At 64.5% G+C, this 18,544-nt stretch overlaps 4 protein-coding genes across 4 annotated transcripts in view; 3 read left to right on the top strand and 1 right to left on the bottom strand.

Moving 5' to 3' along the window:
* The window catches only part of MNEG_2797 (hypothetical protein), a gene marked incomplete at both ends in the record, with an annotated part of 5,232 nt that extends 2,975 nt beyond the window's left edge, over positions 1-2,257 (top strand). The window contains 2 exons of the mRNA XM_014048725.1: positions 1,042-1,525; positions 1,863-2,257. Of these exons, the coding sequence (XP_013904179.1) occupies positions 1,042-1,525; positions 1,863-2,257 (879 nt within the window). The remainder of the gene's footprint in view (positions 1-1,041; positions 1,526-1,862) is intronic.
* A 3,497-nt stretch (positions 2,258-5,754) lies between these two features.
* Positions 5,755-9,752, top strand: MNEG_2798 (EF-hand domain-containing family member C2; the record flags this gene model as incomplete). The annotated part of the gene is made up of 9 exons (XM_014048726.1): positions 5,755-5,906; positions 6,139-6,426; positions 6,600-6,753; positions 6,961-7,177; positions 7,983-8,050; positions 8,311-8,426; positions 8,637-8,793; positions 9,014-9,130; positions 9,324-9,752. 9 exons carry the CDS (start codon positions 5,755-5,757, stop codon positions 9,750-9,752), a joined length of 1,698 nt encoding a protein of 565 aa, XP_013904180.1.
* A 663-nt stretch (positions 9,753-10,415) lies between these two features.
* On the bottom strand, positions 10,416-12,231 carry MNEG_2799 (hypothetical protein; the record flags this gene model as incomplete). Its single annotated transcript, XM_014048727.1, has 4 exons — positions 10,416-10,610; positions 10,790-11,025; positions 11,304-11,783; positions 12,024-12,231. 4 exons carry the CDS (start codon positions 12,229-12,231, stop codon positions 10,416-10,418), a joined length of 1,119 nt encoding a protein of 372 aa, XP_013904181.1.
* A 2,453-nt stretch (positions 12,232-14,684) lies between these two features.
* MNEG_2800 (hypothetical protein) lies at positions 14,685-18,307 on the top strand (the record flags this gene model as incomplete). The annotated part of the gene is made up of 5 exons (XM_014048728.1): positions 14,685-15,076; positions 15,249-15,448; positions 15,684-15,844; positions 16,036-18,225; positions 18,290-18,307. 5 exons carry the CDS (start codon positions 14,685-14,687, stop codon positions 18,305-18,307), a joined length of 2,961 nt encoding a protein of 986 aa, XP_013904182.1.
* Positions 18,308-18,544: the final 237 nt, after the last annotated feature.

An 18,544-nucleotide genomic window follows, 5' to 3' on the forward strand; every position in this document is an offset into this window, starting at 1 on the left:
CCGCCGCGAAGTGGCACCCATCCCACTTCATGCGGCCCTGTTTCATCAACACAGCGGCAGCGGCTGCAGCAGCGGCGGCAGTGCGGCGGCGACCAGCGGCTTGAAAGCGGCGAACGGCGCCAGCGTTTGCCGCGACAGTGGTGGTGGCGAAGAGGTTGCAGTGGGTCAGGCTGACGCGGCGGCTGCGGTGGCTGAGGCGGCCATTGCTGAGGCAGGTGACCAGGGGCCATGCAAGGCGTGCAGTGAGGCGCGGCCTATCGCCATTAGGGCCTCAGGGCAGCTGTCAAGCACAAGCTCTTAGCTATGCAGTCCTGGAAACTTTATTGTCATTTTGGATACTTGTATTAACAACACTTCGCAACGCCACTGTCCAGTGTTTCTTGCTGCCCAACATACGTCGCCACTCTCTTCCTCCTGTTGAAGCCCAGCACGGCTTGCTGTTGGCACGGTGCAAAACGTCGTCAGCCCGCACGCTTGTGTAGGCTATTGGGTTTCTGTGACCACTTCCCCTCCCAGACACCCATGCATTGCACCCTGTTAGTGCGTTGCAGCGCAGCAGTGCGGCACCCGACCACTGGTGGCGGACGCACGCAGGTACATGATGACTAATTGCAAGATGCGCACGCTAATACCGTAGGCCCAGTGACAAGTTTGAAAGGAGACTGGAGTCATTGAACGCATGTTGCATACCAAATTGAAGCCAGCCAGCGGCGATCTTGGCGCGATGGGCGTCGACAAAGCCGCGAAAAGGCACCTCGTCCGGGCCAAGCTTAACAGGGGCCTGCTGCTGTTGTTGATACCAGTCTTTATCGTATCATTGGGTGTCGCCCTCGGAGTCGTGGCGTTCGCTGGTGTCAATTCCGACACTTCAGCAGATCAGACGTTTGGAGGCAAGTACGGGCTTCAGAGGGCAGTCCAGAAGCTTTTGGGCAAACATTAATGTTGATATTTATTGCAAGTACAATAATCTCCCGCTGCCGAACCTGTGCATGCACCATCAACTGTGCAGGCCTCGACGCCTGGCGCCGTTGGGGGTCACAGCGCGAGGGCAGCGGCCGCCGCGCGTACGTGTTTTATGCATCGCGTGACATCTACATGTGCTCCGTGATCATCAACATAGACCGCCTGGCGCGCCTGGGTGCCGACCCCGCTGCAGACCGCGTGGTAATAGTGCCAGCCAGTTTTGTGCCGCGGCCGATCCACCGCACCGCCCTCGAGGCTCGCGGCGTGCGTATTGTGGAGTCGCCGCCGCTGGCGGGTCCAAAGAACGACGAGGGCATGTATAATGGCTGCATGTCGAAGCTGTACGTTTTTGCGCTCACGGACTACGCGCGCGTCATCTACCTGGACGGGGACGCCCTCGTCAAGCAGCACCTAGACTCCCTGTTCCAGCTGCCCGCCGCTGACCTGTGGGCGCCGCGCGCCTACTGGATGGACCCTGGCAAGCCAAAGCAGGGTTGCGAGAAGGAGGGGGCTCATGTCGGTGCTCGATCATATGCCGGCCTGCAGATGAAGTTCACCAGCGGTAGGTGGCAGGTCCGAGGGCGATTGTGGGCCGGGTGCACCCAGCCCTTTCGCTGCCGCGGCTGGTGCAGAAGCGGTAGATGGCCTGACGGCCTGTTCAGAAGACCTGCAAGCCACAGCGCGCGGGCAAACACCGTGCCTGTCGTGAACATGGGCATCTGCATCACGCAACTGATCATCTTCAGCACACAAGCACATGCGCGGGGACGCGCGCACGCGGACGCACGCACGCACGCATGCATGCACGCACACACACACACACACGCACACACAGCGGGCCTCCTCACCTTAAGCTACGCGCACTCTCCATGCTATCATTACCCCCCATTCTTGACCAGCCCTCATGGTCATCACCCCCAGCGAGCGCCTCTGGCACCGCCTCAAGGACCGCAACTTCCCGGACGGCGCGCCGCCCCGCCTGGCAAACGGGATGTTCGACATGGACCTGCTGAACAGCGATTTCAAAGACGAGGCCGCCCTGCTGCCGGGCGGGGAGCTGCTGGCCGTCAGCCAGCACTGGCAGGAGGCCGACCGCGACCCAGTCTGGAGCAGCTTCCAGGGGCGCGTGGGGCAGGAGGAGCTGTGGGCGGCGGCAAAGGTGGTGCACTTCTCGCAGCCGGGCAAGCCTTGGTTCTGGAACACGACGGAGCTGCGGCAGCGGTACCCCACGGCGCACACACGGTTGTACGAGGCGTGGGACACGTGGTGGGAGGCGTCAAAGGCGCTATGCTAATGGCTTGCAGCTGCCGCGTGATCCTTGTGCCTGTCGCCTGAGTTGGCGAGTCTTTGCGCTGCAGGCGGAGTCGCACGTGCGCTCCTGCTGCGGTTGCTCCACACAGAGCTTGGGTCAGGGTGTATACAGGCAGCAGGCAGCAGGTGGTGAAATCTCTGCAAGGCGAGCTCGAGGCCACGAATCTGCAGCCTGCATTCGTTTGCCTCCAGCGAAGGCTGTTGTCATTGCCAGCCATTTGTTGGCAATCATCACAGTGGGTGATGGTGGCCACCTCTCATTGCTGCAGGCGGGGGCTTTCCCAAGCACACTATTCTGATAGCCTCTGCTTCTGATGATTTCAAAAAACGCCGTTGCATTGCCCAACATTGTTGCTGATCTAAGATTGCTAGCACTGTTGACCCGTCCTTTATCACTGCTTGTGATGTATTCGATGTTGTTGCATGCGTCAGCGGCCCTGCACTCTGTTGCAATGCGGCTACGCTTTGTAATGTACATGAGGCAAGACGAGCACTCAAATTGCATGTACAAAAGTTGCAACATCTCAAGTTTGATGCAGCGCGACAGCATCCGCGCTAGCTCCCACCAACACCATGCGGTGTCACAAACACAAGCCGCTTCTCAAGGTGACAGAGATACCGTGCACCTGTTTCTGGTTGCGGCTGCGCCTGTTGCTCCTGCTGCTCCGTTTGCTGCTGCATCTCGCCTGCTTCGCCGCCATTCCCTGCCGTTCCAGCTCCTCTCTCCTCACTGTCTGCTGTTGCAGCCGCTGCTTGCTGCTGGCCAGGTGGCTCGTCAACAGCTGGGGCCTGGTCATCGCTGTTGCCCCCGAGCGCCATGACAAGTATCGAGCCCAGTGTGTCCTGGTAGCGACCACGCAGCACCACCTTCCCGCTTGCGTCCAGCAGCAGGGGTTCCTCTGTCTCAAGGCCCTTGCGGTTGTGAAAGGTATTGGGGCGTCAGCGTTCTGTCCCATCAATGCAGCAGCATGTGCACAGAGGATCCGACACACGATGCACCCAACCATCAAAGCAGGCAGCGTGACGCCTTGTACGAAGAGGACGACAAGGATGCGTGTGCTGCTTCCAAGCGTCTGCACCTGCAGCTGCAGCCTGGTTCCAGGGGTGTCGAGTGAGGCCGGAGCGTCATCTGGCAGCTCCACCAAGATGTACTGCACGTCTTCATCACCTGGAGTGGGACGACGCAAGAGGCTGCAACAAGTTGGCGCCGCGTGTAGCTGCACGGCTGCTCCATATGGAGTCGGCGGCGGCACGGTGCGCACTGCAGCGGCAATGACAGCACACGCAGCGGGCTAGCACTGCGGCAGTGTTGCCGCAAACTCGATACGCGGCCAATTTCTGGTATAAAGAGCTTACCCTCTTGGAGTATGAGCTCGTCCATACCGCTACTTTCGTTACCGGTGTGGCGGATCCCGCGCGTGATCTGCTACCGCAGTGATAATGTCAGTGCAGCGTAATATGGATGGCGAGGAAAACGTCACTGAGACCTTCTTGGTCCTGGCGCGGCGTGGTGTCTACTTCACCCGTTCTTTGGAGGCCAGTGGCAGCAGATGAGCAGAGCGCAAAGCGCAACAATCAGCTCAAACTCCCCCGGGTCACGGCTTGCACATACTTCGGCCACAACTACATATTGATAAACACCAACATCTTACAGGGTATGCATTCCCTTCAAGCACACTGCCAAGGGATGGTCAGCCAGTGAGCCAGAATGGCGCAAGCTCCAGCTGTCCGCTGAGCCACAGCCCAGCAATAAGCAATTTATGGGCACGTGTGGGGTTGATTCATGTGAAAAATCCTGCTGATATCGGAACAGGTCTGATGCAGTAAACTCAACAACAACCAATGCACATACGTGTTGGCTGGTTGAGAGGTTGACATTAGCCCACACTCTTTCAGGAATTTGGCGTGTCACCCAGCGAGCTGTCAAACAGGCAAAGCAGGCAAACGCCAAATAGATGACTCTCCCTCTGCTCTCCGCTGGGTGGCAGGTCTGAGCGGCAGCTGACATGGTCAACCTACAAGACAGCCAGTCAACATGCAAGCACACCATCGAAAGTCCTGAGAGCTGAAACCCCGCAACGCTATAGCCACGATAGGAGCATGAATAATAGATTTCGCGAGCAATCGACTGTTCGTAGGACCGCTACTATAATTTGTCAAGATCATCGCCTACTGTACCGCTCACTTACCGGGGCCGCCATGTGGAGCAGTCAGCAAGTCTCAGCCCTTCCGTTTTTACCAGGCAACACGGTGCACTGGCCCGAAGTGAGTGCGTGCTGCCGCGCGGCGCGCGTCGGTGACAGCGAAAGCACCGTGGCGTGCGCTGTTTTGCCAGCGTGTACAAGGGCTATCCCAGGCCGGCGCTGCCATGCGAAGCGAAGGGAGCCCTCGCCGCCGCACGTCTCCACAGGAAGATGCCAGGCCGCGCAGGCAGGTGTGCCAGTTTGTGGGCGGCATCCCCAGGTTGATGGATAAGGTGCGCCGCCGCCGCCGCTGCCGCCGCCGCAGCAGCAGCAGCAGCAGCAGCAGCAGCAGCAGCAGCAGCAGCAGCAGCAGCAGCAGCAGCAGCAGCAGCAGCAGCAGCAGCAGCAGCAGCAGCAGCAATTAAAATCATGCTATAATGCTGCTGTTGATGGTGCTGCCTGATGATACGGGCATGTGCCAACCTATAGCGCAAGTGGGTGTGGCAGTGGGACGGAGCGCTCGAGGAACCCCGATGCTGAGCCACATCGCACCCCGCGGATCCCCGCACTCGCTGGTTGCGTGCCCCCGCCCGCCGTCTTTCCAGGCTACGTCGGGGGTGACCTTAGCAGCTGCAGTCCCCGCGGGCAGCGCAGCGCCTGCCGGCTCCAACGCCCAGCAGCAAGCAGCCTTCGGCGGCGGGGGACTGGCCGGGCCCGCACCTGGTGCAGCAGTGCGCGGGCAGGAGTGGGGTGTCCCACCGGCACCTGTGGCGGCCGCGCGCCCCTCCACCGCGCCTGGCGCAGTCATCAACAGCCCGCAGCAGCCGCGCGTGGTGCCCGGGTGGATTGCGTTTGACGGCAAGGTGCGGTGCGCAGCCCAGGCAACGGCAGCGGCCGTCCGCGCCCCGCACGATCTCGCGACACCCGCGGCAGGCAGGGCCGAGGGATTGACGCGTTTGCGAGCAGGAGAGCCGCGTTGGCCCACAGCGCCAGCCAGTGAGTCAGCCGAAACAACAACACTCGCGCCTCGCCTGCATATTTCCTGCACACTCACCGTCGGCAGGTGCTGCGCTTTCGGGCGTGCTTTAGGGAGGAGCTGCCTGGGACGCCCCTCGAGCCCTGGCGCGTGCGGCGCTGCTGCATCCACCTGTGAGCAAACAACAAGACTGCGCGTGTCCGCTTGGACTCATAAGCTTCACTGCAAGAGCGCCGTCAACCCTGTCACCTTCTGGTCAGGACCTGTAAGGGTAGGAGGGATGATTGTGGCTGATGATGGAAAAAAAGCACTGCCCTCGTAATGTACCTCAGGCATACAAAACCGGCATCTCGACCTCCAACCTTTCAATATGTTTTGAAATTTAGTTACCTGGAGGATGGCAGCCTGGAGGTGGTGGAGCCGCGGGAGGAGAACAGCGGCCTGCCCCACGGCAGGTTCCTGAGGCGCCACAGGTGCGGACGCGCCGCGCTCGCGGTGCGCAGCCTGCGGTGTGCAGCCTGCCTGGGATGACCAGGCAGGGGTCTAGCTAGCTCACGGCTGCTGGGAAGGCGGACAGGCACAAGCCAGGGTCCGGAGGCCGCAGCCACGCATGGACACGGCGGAGAGCAGGGCGAGCCTCTCGGGCTCCGGAGCTGGAGCAGGGCGAGCCTTTCATCAGCTGCACGCACCGCGGCGCGCTCGCAGGGTGCCTCGGCCCGGCGGCTGCGGCGGCTTCCTGGGGTGGCGCGACCTGGCGGTGGGCGGGCGCCTGGCGCTGTACGGGCGCGAGTTCCGGCTGCTGGGCTGCGACGGCGCCACGCGCCGCTGGCTTGAGGAGCAGGGCGCGGCGCCCGGGCCGGAGGAGGCGTGGCCTGAGGGGCCCTACGACGTTGTCAGAAAGCAGCAGGTCGGCTGGGAGGCCCCAGGGGGCAGCGAGGGGCCGCCAGCAGCAGGGGCCGATTTGGTATCCACGGCGCTGCGGGAGCCGCCCGGGTGCTGTGCGCAAACGCATGGGCGGCTGCGTTGAGGCAGGTTTGGCGAAGCTTGAGTGCTTTCGCTGGGTGCAAGAGCTGCAATTCATCGTGATGGAGGGCCCATGAGACATGAGTGCATTTTTATGCTCTCGATTGGCTGGCACCGCCTGATGCGCAGCTGCAGGCACGCAGCGACCAGGGGGAGCGCCGCGGCGCCCTCGAGCCGCTGGCCGGCTCTGCCGCCGCGCCATGCGCCGCCGACGTGCGGAGGTGGCTGGAGAACGATTCCAAGGTGCTGAGATTCTTCGCTGCCTACAACACTGGTACACACAGCAGCGCCGGTCAGGTGAGCGCACAGGCGAGGGCATGGACACATGCCGACCTTCACCACTTGAAGAGTGCAAACACAGCGGTGTGCGCCCAAGCATTGTTGATGTCCTGGCCAAGCACGGCAGAAAGTGCGAGCTCTCTGCTGGCACATGTGCGAGCTCAAGTTGAGAACCCACACACCCGCCGTGCGGCCACGCATGCCTGTGTTTTCGCCCGTCCGCAGGCCTCGCCCCAGGCGATCACCGCCGCCGCCGGGCGCAACAGCGCGCTCGCCGCCCTTACTGGCGGCTCTGGCGGTGAGCTGGTGCCGCTGACAGTCCATTATTACTTGGCAGACGGCACCATCGAGGTGGTGGAGCGGCTGCCCAAGAAGGGCGGCAAGGACCCCTTCCCCCGCCTGCTGCAGCGCCGCAAGCTGCCGCGGTCGCTGCCCGCTGTCGGTGCGCACGCCGCGCAGCTCTTGGCCCCGCTCGCTGTGCAATGGAGAGTTGGCAGACTTGCATTGTGGTGTTTGTGTGATCGTACACACAGCCAGAAACATCCACGGCAGCTGCTCACGCATTCAAGTACACCGCCACCCACACAGGCTGCCGCCCTCCAAGCCCGCGGTCAGTGCCAGCAAGCGGCAAAGAAAGTGCTAGTGCGGGCGGCGGCTTCTACTGTGAGGACGACCTCCACATTGGCGCCGTCGTCAACGTGCGTGAGCCGCTCATGACGGGGTTGGCATAGGCAGCTGCGCGCCAGCCGCACGCCCGCGCACGCGTGCCTAGCCTTCCTGCACGGCTGGACACCCGTTCTAACCTCCTCAGGGCGAGCGCTCATGAGCTCTTTTTCACGGCCTGCCAGGAGCTGACGCAGGCAGTGTGAATCCTGTGTTGTATATTGGATGATGCCCAGCACCCCTTCCAAACCCTCAGCATCCACTGACACCGCTCTGTGCCCTGCTGTATGGACTTCCATGTGCACCACCCTTGGCCAGGTGTACAACCGCCCTGTGCTGCTGACAGGGATGGACGACTATACGCGTCGCTGGTACTGCGCGCGCCACAGCGTCGGGCCTGGCGCGGATGCGCTGCACCCCATTGAGGTTGGTGCAGCACCTGGTGCCTAGAAGAGCACACACTTGTGTGTATATTTGCTTGATGAAGACTGCTGGGCAAAGCTGCCATCCTCATTCCCCTTATTCAAGAATCTGCGGCTTAATGTCGTAGGTCGATTTTGAGTGTCGTGTCAGGCGGCCGCCAGACGTCGTGCCGCCCAACGAGCTGTCCATTGGAGACGACGCGGACACCTCGGCCAATGCTCTGCGCCTGGTGCGGCACAACACAATTACGAGGAATGCCATCATGGGGATTTCCCAGGGGCCCGCATGGCGTATGAAACTCTTAAAGCGGGTCCAAAGCAAAGGAGACCCACCAGATAGATAGATGCGCAAAACAAATGTCAAAACAGCCGTGCACTTGGCTCTGCACTCCACTCTGCCCTCCGTTCCCCTGCCCCTAAAACACAACCTGCATTCCTCTGCCTCACGTCCCCACCACTTCTGCCCCCCCTCCCCACCGCGTACATGCAGATTCCACGTGCCGTGCCGCGCGACTACGCAAAGTGGTCGGCCAACGACCGAAAGACGCTGCGCTTCACAGCTGCCATGAGGGCGCCACTGCTCAATGCCTTTGATGGGGAGCGGAGGTGCGGCCTGGCCGCTTGCGCACAGCGGTCGCCCATTTTGGGAGCCGCATAGGCCTTTGCGTGGGATTGGGGTCAGAGTGATCTGTGCTGCAACATCAATGAGGGAGCCCAGGGCTCTCCCATGTGGTGCTCCTGCTGCAGACTGGGCGGGGCCGCCTCAGGCGCTGACGCTACCTCGAACAAGCATCCCCACCATACTTTCCACCCCAGGTTCGTGGTGTCACTCTTCCTGGAGGATGACACCCTCTCAGTCTTTGAGCCGCGCCGCACCAACAGCGGCCTGCCGGGCGGCGCCTTTGCCGAGCGCGGGCGCGTGCGGCGTCCAGGGGGCGGCGCGTCGGATTGCTATGGGCCGCAGGACATGAAGGTGGGCGCCAGGGCAGGCATCGGCTGTGCAGGCACGCGTTCCCCTATGACCTAGGTACCGCCTACATTGTCGCCTGTGACCTTGTTGACACAACTTATGCAATCTCGGAGCTGAGGAGAAACAAATGGAGCCGCCTGCCTCGTCTGCTCCATGTGGGTGAAGCAAGAAAGCCTCAAAGCCCTCCAACGCGCTGCTCCCATGCGCTGTCATCCCACAACAGATCGGCGCGGAGCTGTCTATCAACGGGCGGCGCTTTGAGCTCGATGGCGCTGACGAGGCAACGTTCAAGGCGATGGAGGCAGACGCGGCGGCGTTCCCGGGCTCAGACCCCAGTGAGGTGCGCCGGCTCGCGAGCGGCCCACAGAATCGCCAATGCAGGCAGCCACATGGGCGTACTACGTAGACTCTTGTGCGTACAAAATGTGGACGAGCTTCGCTTTTATTAGTCACGCGTGGCTCGCTAGTCAGCGCACCTTTTGTGCTGATTGTTGCTGACTTGCATGTGGTCGCCGCCCAAAATGGTGACGCAGGTGCAGCGGCAGCTGCTGGAGCAGCTGGATGCCCGGCCCGGGCTGGCAGAGCGCGTCTCCTGCGCGCTGCGGGCGTCCGCGTTGCAGGGCGCCGACACAAGTGGAAGCACCAGCAGCAGCGGCCGTAGCAGCAGCGGCAGCAGGAGTGGCAGCAACGGCAGCAGCAGTGCGTTCCAGGACGGCGGCAGGGGCGGGGGGCAAAACAGGGAGCAGTCGTCAGCGCCTAAGGGGTCCCCGGTGATGACTGCCCGGCAGCTGCACGAGGCCCTGGCCACCTGCGGCGTGACCGCACCCGCGGGGCTGCACGGCTCGGTGGTGCTGCTGCGCGCGCTTTGCGGCGCCGGATGCGAAACGCCTGGGCTGCCGGCTGCGGGTGCATACGCGGCGCCTGTTGCTGATGTGGCGAGCGCCCTGGGGCTGAGCCTTTGAAGTGGCGATTCAGCCGCAGACGTGCGTGCCTGGCTTTGATGCAACGCACACTGATCTGACTCTGCATGATATTCATCTGACCTGACCTGACCTGACCTGACCTGACCTGACCTGACCTGACCTGACCTGACCTGACCTGACCTGACCTGACCTGACCTGACCTGACCTGACCCTGCTGGGTTGGCGCACCCTTGACTCACTCTGACACACATGGACTGTTGAGCGCATCCACTCCTTGCGCTGCTCAATTCTTTAAACGGATTGCGTCCCTTCGAAGGAAACTGGCCTCCAAAGATTGCTCAGTTGTTTGCTGGCCGCACCCGCTCAAAACAGACCTAGCATCGGGACTGAGATGGGCCGTGCCGTCACGTGGTTACCGGTCTTGCGCTGCGCCAATCAAGGGGCGCTGCCAATCACCACACACCCTCTCTGTGAGGTGCTCACAGCGGGACCCTTGTAACTGTACGCACCACAGCAAAGGGTCCAAAAGAACGGGCTCAGGAAGGGCAGGACCGAGCTTCATCAAATCAGCAATGCCTGCCATGAAATGGAAGGAGCCGCTCAAGCTGGGTGCTTGACGAGGCTGCGAATACAGCTGGAGCATACTTGTTCAGCATGTCTGCCAGGGTCTGGAACCATAGAGCACAGCCAGCCAAAATCTTCCTACGCGTATGCGCCGCTGCTGCTGATGGGCTCGCCGTGCCCGGTGCCGCTGCCCGTGCCGCCGCCGCTGCCGCTGGGGGTGCCCCGGGTGTCTTCCCTGAACTCAGTGATCCAGATCAGGTCCTCGTTGGCCGTGACGTCAACCTCGGAGCCCTCAATGATGTTTGAGGTGCTGATGAGGCCGCGGAAGCGCAACTGTCGTTGAGAGCGGCGGCAGGCGGGCGCGCGGTGGGCGGTGCGACCAGATTCAGCAAGGGCAGGAACATGGGAGAGCGAAGCAGCAGAGGAAGAGAGCATGCAAGACGCCAGGTGCGAGGCAGGCACCGTCCTTGAACAGCTGCACGGACCAGCCCCGGACCGCGCTTGAAGCCCACCTCGGTGTTGTCCAGGTCCCACTTCAGCCCCCGCGAGCTCCCCACCGCCGGCCCCGTCAGGGGGACCAGCCCGCACGTCGGCCCCTCCATGGCCGGGTGCGGCGCCACGACGCAGCGGCCGGCCGGCAGCAGGCGCACGAGGTTGCCGTCGCCGCAGAGGGTGATGTCCAGTTGGGGGAACGAGTAGAGCGTATTGAGGTGCGCCAGGATGTGGTCGAGGCGCCCGCCCAGGGCGCCTGAGGGGGCGTGGACGGGGAGGCGTCGCTCAAAGAGCGACCTGAGAATGGAGGCCTGCAGACGCTGCAGTATGAGGCTGGGCCAATAGTGTGACGATCAGGAGCGGTGCGCACGCCGCAGGAGGGAGGCCAAGCAGGGCAGCGGCAGGGAGTGCCGCCGAGCGTGCTGAGAGACTCTGCGTCGCATCCTCGCTCAACATGCCTGCTCCGCCGCCCCAGCTGGCCACATCATCCGGAGACTCGTGCCCTCGGTTGACAAGTCTTTCCGGGCAACTCACCCAGCACAACAATTGCATGCTCGTCGCGCAGCCGCCGCGCCATCGCCTGGGCGTCTGCCGCCGCACTGCTGCTGCCGCTGCTGCCATCGCTCCCGCCGCCACCCCTTCCGCTTCCACTGCTGCGCGCCTCGGCACAGTCCGTCCCGCCGTTCTCGCCACAGCTCCCGTTGACGCCTCCGTTCGCACCACTGTTCGCACCGCCGTTCGCGCCCCTGATCACCTCGTCCAGGTAGGCCAGACATTTAGTCAGGTCTGTCGTGTCCTGGTCAGCAGACAGGTCCACCATGGCCACGCCGCGGGACGTGTAGTAGGCGCGCACGTCGGCCCTGACCGAGTCAAGATCACCCTTTATCAGGTCTGGCAGGAACGCGGCGCGCGCGGCGTCGGGGCCGGACGACTGGATGCCTGCCGCCGCTGCCAGGGAAGGGATCTCGTCGTGCAGGCGGTTCGCGCCGCCGTCGGCGCAGAGCCGCGTGGAAGCTGACCAGAGGAAGGGGGCGGCGTCAGTTGATAGGTGGGATGGGGTTGGGATTCATGTGGGTGCTGGGGCGGGCCGTGAGGGGTGAATAACAGGCGCTTGGGGGGTCCCGATGCAGGCATGGTCGCAGCCAAGTGTACTTCGTACGGGAATCAGCTGTCTTGCCTTTGGCGCGATGGCCGCCTCGAATCATGTGCCGCTGCTGCAGCAGCTGCCCGCTTGCCCAAAATGTCAATGCGCACCTAGCTGCCACAGGCGCGCCGTCAGGGCGGGCAGGTGCCAGTTCAGCACCACAAGGTGCACCTTCCGCGACTGAGGGAGGGTGGGATCCAGGTGTTCGCTAGTGATGCGCCACGTCAGAGGGTCTATCGCGGCTGCTGCGGCGGACGCCGCTGTCGCCTTGCTGGGCGTCATGCCGTCCACTGTCGCAGCTTCTGCTGCAGGCGCCATGGCGCCAAAACAGCGCGGTCCACGGCACCCCGTTGCAATCGAACGTGGTCTTATGAGCGAATATACAACAGGCTGGCGAGGGGTCACTCGCAGCAGGTGTGCTAGGGAGCGAGGACGCAAGAGGCGATGCATTTACCGTATGTGAGATTAGAAATACACATCGTAAGATGGCGGCAATCGTGACGTGCACAGTGAGCGGTGCGCAGCAATTTCAGCCGTCACCACGCTGGTCAGCTGATCTCACTACGGCGCACAGACTGCCTGCAGATGTGTAACGGGATTGTTGATGACAAATCTAGGTATAAAATGATTTGGGTCGAAATCCAGAGGGTTGACGTGTTGCTGCGTTCAGGCAACGGAAAACGTCAGTGCTGCAACCGCTGCTGGCCACTATCATGCTGCGCTGCGCCGATCCCAGCGCCTTCATAGTACCCTACCGCACATTTCAAGCGCTGGAGGCAGACCCTGAGCTGTTGCAATGGTGGTTCCTCCGCCATAAGCCCGCCGGCCGCCCGCTTTACACAGCACTGCGCGGCCGTGACCGTTTGGATGCCGGGACGGCCATGGAAAAGTCCAACTCACGGAGTGCGCCCACGATTATGTCTTCCTGAGGAGAAGCAAAGCCAGGGGCAATGAACGGAAGGTGCAGCGGCGCGATGACCAGGCCTGGGCCCGCAACGCAGTTTTGGCTGTGCGCGACTCAGGCCAGCTCGCAAGTGCCGAGTCGGCACTCGCTGCTGCATCATCTCACCCCTCCCGGCCCACGTGAGCCCGCCTCGCCTGATTGCGGAGCCGTCCACAGCATGCACCTGGTGTTGGCGGCCGCTCTGCTTGCCGACGGCGCGAGTCGCTCCCGGCAACGCTGGCGCTCGCTATGCGCCAGGCCTGCACGCGCCCCTCCGTCTGGCCCAGGTTGACGGTGTTGAGGGTGCGACCGAGGTGAGTTAGGGGCCCGACCAGAGGGTTGAGAGCGCTGGTACCTTATTGCAGCGCCGGCCTGCTGTTCATGGATGCAGGAGCACACTGCGGCGCACAGAAGCACTCGCGTGGTGCTTGCGGGGTTTCGGTTGCGTGGCAAGCAGCAGCACCACGACCCTGTTTTGTGCTCTTGTGGTGGTCGCTGCGGCGTCCGTGGCCGTTGTGCACTGTGATTTTCACCTGGTGCCCCCCTGCTGTCGTGGCTGCCCAGCTGTGAGATAGAGAGCCGCCTGGCTGCCGGCTGCTGCAGCACGGGGTGAAGTATCGCACCGAGACTGCAGCGGTATGGTGATGTGGTGCCGAGCATGACCAGCTCTCCATCGCGTCTTGTCTTGCACACAACGCGGAGGGGTTTGCCAAGCGCAGCAGGGTGCGCTGCCCACAGGGACGCATTCGAGGCCGCCATGGCCAGGCGTGCTGTCAAGCAGCCTTGCGCGCCAACGGCCGAGCACGCCAAAGGAATGCGGGCAGCGCTGGACCACATCCTCTTGCTGGCACGGCCACTGACAGCGGCGCGCGCGGACGTGCCGGCGAGAGAGTCCAAGGTTGTGGATTTTGCACTCGAGCCGCAGTGCGCCGCGGAGCACGGCCCCAAAATCAGAGCGGATACTGAGCCACCAGTGGCTGGGCTTGTGGCAGCCTGGCGATTGCCCCCGGCCGACACAAGCCGGCGCGCTGGTGCCGCAAGCGCCCGCTGCACTGCGCGTGCTGGCCTGCGCGGGGGCCCTCGTATTGTTCCGCGTCAAGGTGCTGATGCCGCAAATGGCGGTGGGGCCGAGCGGGAAGCCGCTGCCATGGGGTGCGGGGCTGGCGCTCAAGTCGGAATGCCAGCTGGTAGCGCAGGTGGGTGGTGGGCACGCTCGTATAGCGTGGAGGGTGCGTTGTTGGGCCACGAGATCGGTCATTGGTGTCGCCGGGCAGGGAAGTATGTGCCCGTGACTGTGGACAATTACCAGGGTGGGCTGAATGCTCAGGCAGATTCAGGGGCGGATGCAGGAGAGGCCGGGGGGGGAGGGTGTACAATGGCAGAGTGATGCCCATGAGAGTAGCTGGCAGGGGTTGCCGTGTATTGTGCCGAGTGGGGAGCTTCGCACCAACTGCTGCTGGGCATTGGAGGCGCTGGGTCTGTGCGACTCCGGTTGTGCTGTCCGATGCTGGCCGAGAATGTGCCGCTCAAAAGTGAAAGATTAGGAGCTAGTAATATCCCAGCGAAGGATGCATTTCACAGCAAATTGTGGCACTCTGGTGTCACCGCATTGGCCAGGTCAGAACCGAGTCTGAATTTCGGGTCACCGCTGGTCTCATTTTGGTCGCATCGGTGAGCGGGGATACACACCGGTAGCACATGGCGTATTTCAACGATTGCGGCCGTTTCTCCATCACCACAGGACAATTTTTGCGACGGGACGCAACCTCGTACCGTTACCCCCCGGGCGCTTTATTTCCTGGGGTGATTGGGCCTGCATATTGGCGGCATGGACGACCAAGAGGACGCAAAGTATTCTTCTGGGGGCTGCTGGCGGGCCGCCAGCAGCAGCAGCAGCAGCAGCAGCAGCAGCACAGGCGAAGCGCGCTGCGTTGTGCTGGCGTTGCCCCGGGCGCTGCTGTCCGACATCGTGATGCGCTGCGCCGACCCCAGCGGCTTCCTGGCATCCTGCAGCGCGCTGGGGCCGGTGGCGGCCGACCCTGAGCTGCAGTTGCAGTGGTTCCTGCGCCACAGGCCCGACCCCCAGCTGCAGCTGCCGTTTGCAGTCCTGAGCTTTGCGCTGCTGCGGGACCGGCCGTGGGCGGAGACAATCGCCATGATGGAGCGCGCCCATGAGATTCTCTACCCAGACAACGAAAACGCGAGGCTCAAGGCTCGCAGGTGCGGCCCACCCCGGCGTCCACGGTCCCTCTGCAACGGAGGGCTGCGGTTGCGGCGGCCGTGGGGGACATGCGCGGCGGCGTTCCTATGCTCATGCCGCCCGCGGCCCTCGCCACCTGCCCTCCCAGCCACCCTAACCTCCATTCTGCACACGTGATCCCTGTGCGTCCAGGGCTCTCGATGGGCCTGACCCGTATTTGGCAGCACTCGAGCTTGCCGACGGGCGGAGTGACGAGGCGCACCCGCAGCACGTGGCGGCATACGCAGCCGGTCCCGGCAATGCCGACGCCGTTCGCATGGCATGCCGCGTGCCGCCCTATTGGGAAAGGACGATCCTCTGGATAGGGGGCGAAAAGGTCTGGATCGCACATGGTGAGTCGCGTGCGGAAAAATGCTGGACGCCCAAACTTTCGTTTTTCATGCGCACGGCTTTGCGAGCGCGGGGCTGTCTAGCGACGCCGCCGGCGGCGGGCAACTGCAGCCCTGCGGCATGCGAGTGCATGCGTGTTTGGGTGGGAGCGACGCCTCACAGCAGCTGCCGGCCGCCTTCTTGCGCACAGCAGCACCCTTCACTCTACCCCCACTCTGCCCCCGACCTGCGGTGCAGTGGCGGCCGCCGCGGCCCGCGTGGCCGTCATGCGCGGGCACGTGCACCTGGTGCCCACCCTGCTGTCGTGGCTGCCCAGCTGCAAGAGGGAGCGCCGCCTGCTGCTGCAGCACTGGGTGAAATACGGGCACCCGGACTGTGCTGACATGGTGATGCACAAGGTGGGGCCCAGCGCGACAAGCTCTGATTGGAATCCTGATGTGTGACACAGGCCCTTCTGGGCCAGTGCCAAGTCAGCGTCTCTGAGGCAGATGGGCCCACGCTGGTAGATAAGAGTGCTTGCTTTTGATTCCCCCCATAAGTAAAGCCGTCAACGAAACTTGCGGGCCCTCTCTTACGCTGCACCCGCCAGGCGCAATGCCTCAACACCGACCGGCAGCACGTGGCGTGGGCGGCCGAGCGGCGTGACCCGCTCGCGGCGCAGGTGCTTCTGGCCGTGCTGCAGAGGGCCCCGCCCCACCTTGCACCCGCGGAATCGAGCGACCCCAGCGCCAGCAAGCAGAGGGCGCGGCTGCAGGCCCGCGGATTCTGGTCCGACGTCCTCAAGGCCGCCAGCCTGCACGGCGGCGCCGACGACGCCGTGCTGCGCGTGCTAGGCAAGCGCGTGGCGCCGCTGGGCGCGCTGTGGCGACTGTTGTATGGCGCAGTGCTGGGGCCGGCCCCGCCGCCGCCGCGGGGGGCTACCAACGCACGCGGCAGCGCGGGCCGTGCGTGGCAGGCTGCGGTGAGTGAGGCGCGTTTCTCGCCGCCGCCGGAGGCCTACTTTTGGCGCGTGGTGCTGCTGGTGGAGTGGCTGGTGCAGCAGGACCGGCAGCAGCAGGAGCAGCAGGAGCAGCAGGAGCAGCAGGAGCAGGAGCAGGAGCAGGAGCAGGAGCAGGAGCAGGAGCAGGAGCAGCAGCAACTGCAGGATCAGGAGCACCAGCAGCAGCAGGATCAGGAGCAGCAGCAGCCGCAGGATCAGGAGCAGCAGCAGCAGCAGGCAGAGGGGAGCGGGCAGTGGAGGGACGCAACCGGGATCTCTGCGACTGAGACAGCCGGCGTTGCAGTCCTTGATGCAGCTGCGAGCGCCGCGTGCGAGCGGTGGTGCACGGCACACGGCCTGGACCACAACGCCTGGATGTTTGCAGAAGAGAATTGGGCAGCGCTGCACGCAGCCACGAGCTCCACCGCCCCAGCTGGGGATGGCGGTGACGCGGCGCTCCACCTCGGGCCGCCCCTTGAGGCTGGCGACTCGATGGCTGCAGGGGCGGCGGCGGCGCGGTTCAGGGCGTTGCTGGTGGCGTGGCTCATCCATGCCAACGCCCGCGCTGCCCGGCCACCACAGGCGGCGCCGCGGCGCGAGCTGCTCTCTGCGGAGCAGCTGCTGGAGTGCGTGATGGCCGCGCTCGCGACCGGCCAGCCGGCGCGCGCCGACGTCCTTCTCGCGCTCGGCGGGATCTGCGGCGTTGACATGCGCGCGCTCCCGCCGCGGGGCAGCACGCGCCCGCTGTCCGAACTGCCCTCCAGTGCAGCCCCGTACCAGCGCATGTGCCTGCCCGACTGCATCGCGCGCGTGCTCTGTTGGGAGGAGTGGCCGCTCTGCAGCATCCTGTGGTGCGCCGACCGCGGCTGGCTGCCGACAGCACAACAAGGGTCGTTCGAACGCGCCCTGCTCAAGAGCCCGGGCTGGGGCGAGGGCCTGGCGGGCGGGCGGCGCGTCGCCGAGCTGTCTAGCAGGCTGTGGCCGGCCGCGCGCCTGTGTGTGCTGGCAAAGTCGCTGCTGCTGTGGGCGGCGGAGCAGCGGGACCTCGCGTCGTGGCCGGCGCTGCAGATGCTGGATTGCGTACAGTGGCTCAGCAGGAACGGCGGCGGCGCTGAGGGGGCCAGGGCGTGGGTTGGGGTGCAGCGCTCAAGGTACGGCTGCGCCGATGGCAAATTGACCTTTGGGGATGGTGGTGAAGGGGACGGCGCGGGCGGCGGCGGCGGCGGCGTCGGGGCAAGCGGCAGCGGGGACGGCGGCGGTGGCGGCAGCGGGGACGGCGGCGAGTCCCCGGGCCCGCTGGCGTTGGCGATCGGCGTCCTGCTGTGGCTGCTGCACGCGCAGCAGGCCGAGGCAGTCACCCTCGGCGCAGCGCACTGCGGCGGCGACCCCGCACTCCAGTGGTGGGCGCAGCACCCGCTGCGCGACACGCAGACGCGCCTCAGCCTGGACGCCCACAGCGCAGGCGGCCGCGGTGGTGCCTGCAGCGCCGGCGGTGAGAGCTGCGGCAGTGGATCAGGGCCCGATGAGGTCGAAGGCGGCGACGGGCCTGTGAGTGCAGCGCCGACGCTCGACGCCCGCAGCCGCGGACTCCTGAGCGCGCTGCTCGGCGCGGCCCCGTGCGGCGGCGCCGCCGAGGGCGCGGGCAGCGGCTGCAACGTGAGCGGGGGCGGCGAGCTGCTGCTGCCGGACGCGCTTCGCGGCCTCGACGCGGCCGCGTTCGAGATGCCCGGCCCAGACGCGCCGCCGGCCGCGCGCGCGGCGGCGTTGGAGCGCGCCTTCTGCCTGCTGGTCGCGTCGATGGTGCGGGAGGTGCGACTTTCGGAGGCGGTGGCGGCGCCGCTGGGCGCCAGGCTGGTGACATCAGCCCCTTATCACCAGCTGAGTCATGGCGAGCCACTCGGCGTGTACTTGGACCCCGCCCGCGTCATCACACCACGAGAGTATTTCGAAGTGCTCAACGCGGCGGCCGCCGCCGGCGACGCGTGCGCGCTTCGGCTGGGCTCTGCGCTGGAGCACCACACCTCCGGCAAATTCGCCCTCCCCGGCTGGGGCCGCGGCGCCGCGCTCGCGGCGGCCGCCGCGGCCGGCCGCCTGGACCTCGCGCGGCGCCTGCTGGCGC

This window comes from Monoraphidium neglectum (assembly GCF_000611645.1).
Source record: "Monoraphidium neglectum strain SAG 48.87 unplaced genomic scaffold scaffold00329, whole genome shotgun sequence".
NCBI lineage: Eukaryota > Viridiplantae > Chlorophyta > Chlorophyceae > Sphaeropleales > Selenastraceae > Monoraphidium > Monoraphidium neglectum.